Source organism: Lipotes vexillifer, unplaced genomic scaffold, assembly GCF_000442215.2.
Source record: "Lipotes vexillifer unplaced genomic scaffold, Lipotes_vexillifer_v1.1 scaffold154, whole genome shotgun sequence".
Taxonomy (NCBI): domain Eukaryota; kingdom Metazoa; phylum Chordata; class Mammalia; order Artiodactyla; family Lipotidae; genus Lipotes; species Lipotes vexillifer.
In genome coordinates this window covers 530,347-541,551 of record NW_006783737.1, presented here as the reverse complement: position 1 = coordinate 541,551, position 11,205 = coordinate 530,347, and the positions used below count along the sequence as shown (strand labels likewise).

At 40.3% G+C, this 11,205-nt stretch overlaps 1 protein-coding gene across 1 annotated transcript in view; it reads left to right on the top strand.

Moving 5' to 3' along the window:
• GPC6 (glypican 6) overlaps positions 1-11,205 on the top strand; it is a 1,088,719-nt gene that overhangs the window by 969,335 nt on the left and 108,179 nt on the right. Inside the window, exon 5 of the mRNA XM_007456378.1 lies at positions 10,778-10,908. Coding sequence (XP_007456440.1) covers positions 10,778-10,908 — 131 coding nt within the window. The remainder of the gene's footprint in view (positions 1-10,777; positions 10,909-11,205) is intronic.

Below are 11,205 nucleotides of genomic sequence, written 5' to 3'. Positions count from 1 at the left end.
GGAGCCTTAAGAACCAGCGGAATTACCTTGTTTGGAAAAACCAAAAATGTCGACTTTTTTTTTAGGTTAACCTAGAAATGACCTCGGAAAAAAAAAACCCCAGCCATACTTTTCAATTTCAAGAGAAGAGCTCTAAAAAGTTATTTCTACCTAATAAAAAAGTACAATAAGATTCTAAATTCCCACAGAAACTCTTCATCTACCTTATAACACGTCGAAAGCCATCAAGGGCCTATTAGCCAGCGCTAATAAAGTTTTGCGGGTGTTTTTGATGGTGTGTGTGGGGCAGGGGAGTAAAGAGGGGGAGTTTTAGGGCTGTGGGAGGGGAGAAAATTAGTTCTCACTAAGTTATAGAAGAAAATATAGGAAGATTTTTTATATTTGTTCCAATAATTCATTTAACAAATGTTCATTTAACAACTCTTAGGGTCTGAGTATTGTTCCAGGGGATGAGACCACAGAAGTGAACAAGAAAAAGGAAGTTCCTGCCCTCTTGAGGATTACATAACAGTGGGGAAAAGAGGAACAATAGCAAATATACATAAAATTATTCAGCAGGGCTTCCCTGGTGGCGCAGTGGTTGAGAGTCCGCCTGCCGATGCAGGGGACGAGGGTTCGCGCCCCGGTCGGGGAGGACCCCACATGCCGCGGAGCGGCCGGGCCCGTGAACCGTGGCCGCTGAGCCTGCGCGTCCGGAGCCTGTGCTCCGCAACGGGAGAGGCCACAACAGTGAGAGGCCCGCGTACCGCAAAAAGAAAAAAGAAAAATAAAAAAATAATTCAGCAAATATTAAGTGCTATGAAGAATAAAGCAATCGGATAAGAGTGACTGGGAGTTGATAAGGTAGTTAGAGAAGGTCTTTCTGAGAAGTATCAGTTGGGTAGAGACCTAAAGAAAATAAGAGGCTGAGGAATAAACAGTAAGTACAAAGGCCCTGGGGCAGGAGAGGGTCTGGCCTGTATTCGAGGAACACAAGGAAGCTAGTGAGCGATAATGTGCTTGATAATAGATTAGGTCACAGAGGTGGAAAGGAGAAAGACTATATAAATATGATGCAAGATCAAAAAAATTTAAACAAGTGATTGGTAAATTTGACTCTAAAAAGTTTAAAATTTCTGCATAGCAAAAACTACCATGAACATAGTCAAAAGATAAACAGCAACTTGGGGGAAAATGGTAATTCATGTCACCCAAGGGCTGGTATCTTTAATGTATTTTTCTGTAAAGAAATTTCTTTATATCAATATGAAACAATTAATAATCCAACAGAAAAATAAGGGACCAAAGAAAATGAAGAGAAAAAACAATTGTAATGCCTTTTAAACATATTAGAGGATGTTCAACCTTACTTATAATGAGAGAAATTCAAGTTAAAACCACACTGGGATGCAGTTTCTTACCCTATCAGATTGGCAAAGATCCAAGCATTTGATCTTAACGCCATCTAAAAGTTTGAGCCTTAGAGAGCCAGACGCAGTCATGTATTGCTCTTGGGAATGTAAACAGGTACAGCCTCTACAGGGAAAGCTTCAGCACTAGCCATCAACATTTTAAACACCCATATCTTTGACCCAGGAGTTTGACTTGTAAGATTTTATCCAACAAATTTCTTTGCACGCATGCTAAATGAATTATGTACAAGGATATTCACTGTGACGTTATTTGTAATAGCAGGAAACCACAGGACATGTTGAGTAGTGAGAAATGAATTAGAAGGGAGGGGGTGGAGTCTGATTATGAGTCTCTTTTTAAACTTGAACCTTTGGAAGTTCTTGAGCAGGTAAAATGAGAACAGGCTGTGTTTAGAGCAACTTGGGTGTCATTGATTTCAGGTCGGATTGGGTACGTGTGGGATCTTGGTGAAAACTTCAGTGTCATCCAAAGAGTTCTGATGGCACTCAGTGGGGGTTACCCCGGGTGGTCATAGGCGGAGCTGCCAAGGGGGCAGAGACCAGCTTATGAAAGGCCTTTCTTATGCCGGGCTAAGAGGTTCAAACTTTATCCTGAAGGCACTGGCAACCTTTAGAGCAAGACGGTGACCTCATCAGATTTGCATTTTTAAAAGACAGCTCTGCTGGCAATGTCAGGGAAGAGATTACAGAGTAGCAAAGCCAGAAGTGCGGAGAGTGATTAGTGTGAAGAATAAGAAATATAGTCCGGAGAGAGATACATATTCTGCCTGTTTGGCTGTTCTTATGAATCAAAATTCTACAAGTGAAAATGTCTTAACTGTAGAATTGCCTTAAAAATCAAAAACAAAAAGAATGTTTTTAACTCTGTCATTTTGGTGGTTTCAGGGAGGAAGACATTTGTTAAAATGTATTAAATTGCACACTTTAATATGTGCAGTTTGTGTTACATCAGTTATAGACCTATGGGGCTGTAAATTTTTTAAATTAAAATCGTCATTAATAAGAAAAAACAAAAGAGACTCTAAAAAGGGTGTGGACCTTCTGACTAGGAAGTTCAGATTCTCTACTCTCAGGGCTATACTTTCTCCTAGTTATTCAGGTCCTGTCTGCCTGCTGCTGTAGTGTATCCCTCAGTCCCCCTAGCTGGGCTCTCTTTCCAGGCCTCTCCTGAAACTCGGTCCTGTCCAAGATCTCACGAGCATTTTAATTAACCGATTTGAATGAAAGCAAAGGTCATGTATACTCCGTGTGCCCATCACCAGAAAGCTACAGTGCAAAGCAGAGCCTTCTAATACTTCCATGTCATGATAGGCTCATAAAAGAGCCTGCATATAAACACTGAAGCAGGATTTTTAGTAGTTAGTAGTAGTATTGATGAGTAACTGGGTGCCAGTGAATGAATTTACCACGGTGCTTTTTAAATTGCTTGATTTTTTTTTTTAACGCTTTTGTCTGCTTCTCTGTGGGAAAAATATCTTGGTTAAGCTAAAACAATGGTGCTGCAGGTTTAAGAACGAGTAAGCATTGCTTCTAAAGAAAAGCAAAGTAGGCACTATGGACTTCTGATAAAACAAGCAACTAGATTGTGCTTATAGATTTCATTTTTCAAAGAGTAGATTATTAGGACAAATTTAAAAGATTTAATGAGAATTTTGAAAGGACATGTTATTATCTTAATTCAAGCTTCCCTCAAAGAAAGAAAAAACTTTTTTTAATATTCATGTATTTCATCTTTGTCAGTTCAAAAAGATTCTAAATGTCATGAAGTTGGCAGCCATGGACTGCTTTTGTGCCGACCCCGCGCACCAATACGTAGTGACGCAGTGACGCTCTTTGGCACATAACAGATATCGTTAGGTTAAGTTGAGTTTATTTCAATTGAATTTTCATTTTTTTTCCAGCTTTATCAAGATGTAATTGACATATAACATTGCATAAGTTTAAGGTGTACAACATAGTGATTTAATACACGGATATGTAGCAAAATTATTGTCACAACAAAGTTAGTTAACACATCCATCACTTCACACAGTTAGCATCTGTGTGTGTGTTTAGATGTGGCGAGAACTTTTAAGATTTACTTTCTTAGCAACTTTCAAGTATTCAATACAGTTTTGTTAAGTATAGTCACCAGGCTGTACACCACATCCCCAGGACTCATTCATATAACTGGAAGTTTGTACCTTTTGACCACCTCAATCCATTCACCCCACCCCCAATGCGCAATTGAATTTCCAAAGTTATTTCTACTCTATTGTTACTTGCAAAGAAGATTAATAATCTCATTTTTTTTAAAGTGTTTCTCTTCTTGCCTCCCCTAAAAAACATTTTGAAAATCATTCTCTTCCAGGTTAAAATTGGTAGCATTCAACCATGTCATTTCTGATTTTACGTCTCCTTTTTTCAAAAAGTAAATTTAGAAGATATATCTAATCATATGAAATCCTACTTAATATTTATATCCTAGAGGAACAAAACCTTCGGGAGTCCCTGCAGCAAGATAGTTTTAATCCAATGCCATCCAGAGATCAGAGATGACGTCTGGTTTTTTGTGTCAGAGCCTTTGCTCTTCATAAAGTCAAGTACTTAGAGAAAAGTCCAGATCTTTACCTTCTTCCAAACCTGCCCTCTATCTCCCTCTCTCTCATGCTTGCATCCCAGGAGAAACATGTCTGAATCTGAGGCTAGCTGCTGTGCGTTTGGTGTACTGTAACGCTGTATCCAAACACAGTGCAGGCTTAGAACAGTCCTTTTTGTATATTCCCTTTAGGGCAACGTTTTCTTTTTTCCTGACGATTACAGTGGTTGGAAACAGGGGTTACGTCAATAATGTTAAATTGGTCAAATATTAATTGACTAGGGTTCTGAATAATTTGAGTCCTGTCAAATAAATTATAGGAAAAATATCTGAGTATTTTGTAAATATGGTAATTTGGCTGCTCCCGTTTTCTATTGCTACAAAATAAATTATCCCCAAATTTAGCAGCTTAAGATAACAGCCATAGTAAATGTAAACCACAGTACAGTGGATCAGGAATTTGGGAAGACTCAGCTGGCTGATTCTTCTGGCCCATGTGGTGTTGACTGGGGTCACTAGGTGGTAATCAGCTGGCAGATGGGCTGGTCTAAATGGCCTCACTCACACGTCTGGCACCCTGGCAGGAGTCTCAGTCCATTGGAGCTGCTAAAACAAAAGTATCATAGACTGAGTGGCTTAAACAGAAAACATTTACCTCTCACAGTTCTGAATGCTGGGAAGTCCTAGATCAAGGCAGATTCTGTGTCTGGTGAAGCCTGCTTCCTGATCCACAGATTGCCATCCTCTCACCGTGTCCTCACATGATGGAAAGGACAGGGGAGCTCTCTGGGTCTCTTTGATAAGGGCACTAATCCCATTCATGAGGGCTCAGCCCTCAAGACCTAATCACCTCTCAAAGGCCCTACTTCCAGATAACTTGGGGATTAGGTTTCAACACATAAATTACAGTGAGGACACAAATATTTTGTTTATAACAGCAAGGGTGGCCAGAAATCTGGGCCCAGCGGGGACTGTTCCCTGGAGTGCCTGTATGTGGCCAGCCCAGCATGATGATCTCAGAGTAGAGTCTCACAAGAGAGAAAGTAGAAGCTGAAGTCTCTTAACTACCTGCTCTGGAAACTGACAGCGTCCCTTCCACTGTTGCTAATAGTCACAGCAGTGACAGAGCCCACCCAGATTCAAGGGGATGGGACATAAACCCCACCTCTCAATGGGAAGTGAGTCAAAGACTTTGTAGTGATCTTTAATGGGCAAAGGGACCCATTGTGAGAAAATAATACAGTTTTGTATCTCTCGGTAATGAACTCATCCATCAAAAAGCAGCTTATTATCAAAACATTAATTTAACATACAAAAGAGCACCAGCTATACATCTTAAAGTCATCCTTGTGCCTTCTACTCCCTTACTCCTCACATCAATTGCTGGCAATACTTCCACCAAAATATCTTGCCAGTTGGTCATCTCCTTTCTGCTTCCACTGCCCAGAGATAGTGCCTTATAGTAGCTAACCTTTGTTGTATGCCAGGCATTGCACTAACTACTTTACAAGAACCATCTCATTTGATTTCCTAACGTACCACTATTAGGTAGAGATTGTCATAATCTCTACTTAGTAGATGAAGAAAATGGGCCTCTGTGTATTAAGTGACACATATTATCTCTCAGGCATTTAGTGGACAAACCCAAATGGAAACCCAGGCACCTGAGTCCATCTCACCAGAGTCAGGTTTCCTCACTCCTAACCAGAAAGTGCATGCTGATGTGGGCAGAATGCCTTGACCCAGAGGTGTAGCTTTACCTGCAGGCTTTGAGGGGACATCTTCTTGCTGAGCTGCTATACCTGTCTCTGGTATGCTAACAGGGTCATCACATCTCTCTGTGCATCAGAACCTCATGCTGAGATACCAGTTACTTCTAATCCATCCAAATGTCATTCTGCATTTAGAAACAAAAGTTATGTATACTGCTTGAGCAAGACAGTAGTCCTTTGCTTAAAGAGAAACAAAACGTGGACAACACAGGAGATATGTATAGAAAGGACCAGCTGATCATTAGCTGACATACTAGAACTGCCCTGGTTTAATTGGCAATAGATAACAGCTCCAAGAGCACAGTTAAAAATAAAGTTCCAAATATTTCAAAATGTAAATGGCATGAAGATAATTAAGATAGCGCAGGATGGCAGCCTCTGGAGGAAATTATGGCCGTGTTGTGACTTAATTGGTTTCAGAGAAACTTACTAACTACCGCCTTGGTGTCATAAAAGTATTCTGTGTTTTCTTTGCTTTGGAAGGAGAGAGAGGCATGGCTTCCCCCAGCCCCAAAGCAGAGAAAAGGTTCTCCTGACACCTGGGGAGCTTGACTGGTGACAGACTTGCCCAGCAGGTGGGAGGCAAACTGGCCAAGCAGGGATGCGCTTGTCTGCTCAGTGGACGCAGATGGACCACGCACACCCTCTTGCCATCTGGGGTCAGGGGTCCGAGGAGGAGCCACCATCCGCTTGCAGGCCTGTTCCAAGTCCCAGGGCTGAGGACTCTGGCCTTCCACTGCCACTTTCTCACCTTGTAATGTGTCTAAACTAGATTCCTAAAGGCAGTTGCTGTGAGCATGACCCTTTATAGTGGAAATGCAAAATATTAGAGGAATTTTCTGAAAAGCTGCTTTTCTTTTTGTGACCCTGGGGAATCCAGTCATGTACATTTAGAACAATGGAACAGGGGAATCGATTGAGGGGAGGGATGGTTATGTTATAAGAAGACATGTATTTTTTTTCTACTTATGGTGGTTGATATACCAGTTATTCGTGTAGGTTTATCTGGCCTTCTATCAATTAACTTATTTTCACAAAAAACTTTGAGTTAGAAAAATATGAGCCCAGAAAACCACTATTTACATCCCTCTGCCAGCCTTCCTCTCATTCTAACCAAAAACCTGGGTATGGCTATAATCAATGCATACATGTGATTTTATCCAAATGTTTCCCACACAGTTTTATCTGAGCTTTTCCAGGAATTAGAAGAATGCATGTATTTCTTTATAAAAGCAATATAGTGCTTCAATATATTGGGGTACATTTATACTAGTTAATGATTTATCAACAGGTAGTTTGATTGATTAATAAGAACTTCTGTAGTTGATCAGCACAAAGTCATTACTCTTCTTTGTGTGGGGGGGGGGGCGTGTAAAAAACACATAACATGAAATCCACCCTCTTAACAAATGTTTAAGCACACAATACAGTATCGTTAACTGCATGCACATTACTACTCTTAACGATGGTTCTGAGGTTTTGAGCCAATCTATATTGGCCTTTGAGTCTTCAAAGGAGACTCTAATTTTACTTATTAAAGTGATTTTTTAGTGTATTTTAAAAAAACTAAACCAGATAGCTTAAAGTAGCATATTCCGACTGGTGATTTAAATTAAAAGAAAAATAAAGACATATATCTACATCTAAAAATGTATCACCTTAAATTAGTTTGTATAACAAAGCAAATGAATTGAGATAAAGAATGGAAATCCAGGGCCAACCAATTTGAGTAAATGCGGCCATTTGATTACACGTTTAAGATACAGCATCATCAGTAGGATGGCCATTTTCCAAGGCCAAGCAGGCGACTGCTTGGGAGAGGGTCACCCTTTTCATGGTTGGAGTCAAAAAGGAAGAGCTGAGTTTGCAGACCCCAGAAGCTAAAAGGTGAGCTCTGTGGTGGGAGAGGAACAGGGAACCGAAAGATTGAAATCACCAAAGACAAGTTCCTTGACTTTGGGATACGAATCGAACAGCTTTTTGCCTTACTTATTGGAATGTCTGGTAGAGAAGGGACTGTTTGAACTTAAAGAAGAGAACCTTCTCAGAGATATTTTAGACCCCATCATTTCCAACTGTGACAGTCTGCTGAGTCCTTCTGATCCAACCCAAAGCTCATCCTTTTTGCCCAGAGCACTCCCGCCTACAGACTTCCGGTAGAGCTAATGTTATTACTACCGCAACTCAACCCATTCGTGTTGGATAAATATACTGTGATAGACCAGTACTCTTTGTATGATGACTTATGCAAATACTTGTCTAAAACACACAATTAAGTATCCCATAGTTATCAGTTCCTTTAACTGCATTTGTTGGATAACTCCATAGGACCAATTCTTTTTCCTGTACAAAGATTCCTTGTTCTTCTAGCAGAATACACGGGTCTAGAGAAACTTGCTCATTCATCATAATTAATCTTCATCAGAAAGCCTGTTGGAAAGTCTAACAGTAAAGGGGATTATTTTTTATAAATACACAACATAGATATAAAGATATAAAAGAAACGCACAGCTCTCAGGCCACCTTAAAGGAGAAAACATCTTTAATATCAAAATACTACAACCAAACAAGGTGCATCCTCTGTCCATGTTGCCAGATAATTAGGTCATTGAGATCCAGAGAAATTACTACTTTTGTTATAATATCCCGATGTAACATACACAGATAGATCTGCATTAAGGGAAAAATCAGAAAATTTGTTGTTCGAGTTTTTTATGAGTCCTTGTTCACACTTAGGTTTTTCATGTGACTTGTGTCCATGAGAAAAATATGGGACCTAGTACGGGGGAAAGGGGTGGGATAGCGGGACCTCCCTGACACTCAAGTGCTACCCTGGATGCTTTTAGTCTCGTTCATTGCATAGGGAGGAGGTCAAAGACCCAGTTATGAGGTCTGGCTGGGAAAGCCAGTTGATAGTATAAAAACTGATGTTCACAAAGCCTGATGTTCTTTAAAAATGTGACTCTGCTTCCCAGACAGCACCTTCTTATAAAAATTCATCTATCTTAAAAGGTTTCTCACTTGCCTAATTCATAACTACTTATAACCCTGAAAAAATTTTGATGGTGGCACTTGGTTGAGCATGGTAGGATATGTAATAAAAATAAAATTTGGTTTGCTCGCACTAATACTAAAAAGCAGCTGCTATAAACAGCATGTTACATTAATAATATATTACATTTAGAAAGACGATTATCTGTATGGTATATGATAGCTGTATGGTATATGTTCAGTTGCATTCTTAAAATATTCATGCTCAGAGGAAGAATAAACACAGGGCACATACTAAACTGTTTATAGTGTTATTCTGGGAAGTGGGATTGTGGCTGTATTTCTCTCCTTCATTTTTCTTTTCTGTATTTTCTAAGTGTCTGATAATAAACATGTATTATTTTGGAAAGGGACAACGTTTTAAGATTGGCTCCCAAGAGCTTTATGTGAGGGCTGGGCTTCCCTGGTGGCGCAGTGGTTGAGAGTCCGCCTGACATGGGTTCGTGCCCCGGTGCGGGAAGATCCCACATGCCGCGGAGCGGCTGGGCCCGTGAGCCATGGCCGCTGAGCTTGCGCGTCCGGAGCCTGTGCTCCGCAACGGGAGAGGCCACAACAGTGAGAGGCCCACGTACCCGAAAAAAAAAAAAATGTGAGGGCTATTGCATCTACATGTTAAAAGTCTAGGCTGCCCCATCTAAATATGGTAGCCACTGGTCCCAAGGGGATATTTTTAATTATATTTAGATTAAAGGCAAATTACTTTATTAACCATTTAATTCTTCGATCACATTAGCCACATTTCAAGTTTCCATAGCCACATTTTCATCATCACAGAAAGTTCTAGTTGTTAGTCCTGGTGGAGACAAGTTACCAAACTATGTCCTGGATGCTAAGAACAAAACTGGGCCAGTTTGCAAAGGAATGGGCATATTGTCTCTTATGCCACTCACCGTAGACGCCGGGAGACTCTTCATCCCAGGTCCCTTTTATACACCTCTCTAATCTTTGGCCCAGTAAGCTCAGAGATTTTTCCAACAGCCATCCAGCTGCTTAGTGGCAGGGTTGGGAACCCAGGGCAACTCACTCCTAATTCACAGCTCTTGCCTCCATATCACTGTTAGCATCTTCTCCAGAAAACTAAAGCTTCCCAAGCAGTACTTTAGTTCAGTTCAGTTCAATATAATTTCATAGACATTTCTTGAAAGCTTACAATGCGATAGGCACCATAATAAGCCTTGAATATGCAAAAACAAGTAAGAGAAGTTTCTCTATTCCCAGAGCGTGTCAAAGTGTTAAAAACAGAAGGGCTAGTGGGAAGCAGCCGCATAACACAGGGACATCAGCTCAGTAGTTTGTGAACGCCTGGAGGGGTGAGATAGGGACGGTGGGAGGGAGGGAGATGCAAGAGGGAAGAGATATGGGAACATATGTATATGTATAACTGACTCACTTTGTTATAAAGCAGAAACTAACACACCACTGTAAAGCAATTATACTCCAATAAAGATGTAAAAAAAAACAGAAGAGCATGCTAGGTAGAGTGACAGCACCAAGCAGGTCTGTCCTTCTTGGGAAATCCAGAAATGCTTCATACACGCAGATATGCTTAAGTTGGGTCTTGACGATAGTGCATCCCCCAAACTCTCACATTTACACGTCTTCAGTATTCTCAGTTTTCTCCATACTCCAGAAGAAAAGAGGTTAACTCCACATTTGAACCTGACCTGATTTTTCTTTAACTTCACTTGAAAGAGTTAGGTATATTCAACTCTCTTAATTTGAACTTATTTTCTCATTTTCAGGCCTGGTTCTATATATGTAAAATAATTTTAAGCCTTCAAATGAAATAAAATAAAATACTCCTGTAAGACTGAGTCATCAATTCCATTTTGAACTACATAAAAGCAAATACAAAATTTGAATGAGTGGTCATTTTTCAGCCGGTCATGTGGGAAATGTTTAAACGCAGGTTAGAAGCTGGGGTTCCCGGTTCTCAAATAAATCACGTTCCTGTGTTTTAACAGATGCAATGCTCTTGGTGGCAGAGCGACTGGAAGGACCATTCAACATTGAGTCGGTCATGGACCCAATAGATGTCAAGATCTCTGAAGCCATCATGAACATGCAAGAGAACAGCATGCAGGTGTCTGCAAAGGTATTTGCCTTAGTCATCTGTCTGCTAATAAAGAAAGTGCAGTAATCTGAAACTGAAGTAACTGGATATGTCGGCCAGGATTATAAATTCTAATACCTTGTCCATGAGCTTTTCCTGTCCCGTGACCAGTTAGCTCCTTCATTATAACTGTCTAACAGAATGGCATTGAGAAAGGAAGCAAGCTTTTTGTTTGCAGTTAATCATGAAGAAATTATTGGCTGCTAAGAAGTTTTGGAGAGCCCCAAGTATATTGACTAATCCCTCACATTTGTGAGCAATTTGCGGGGAATTTTCTTT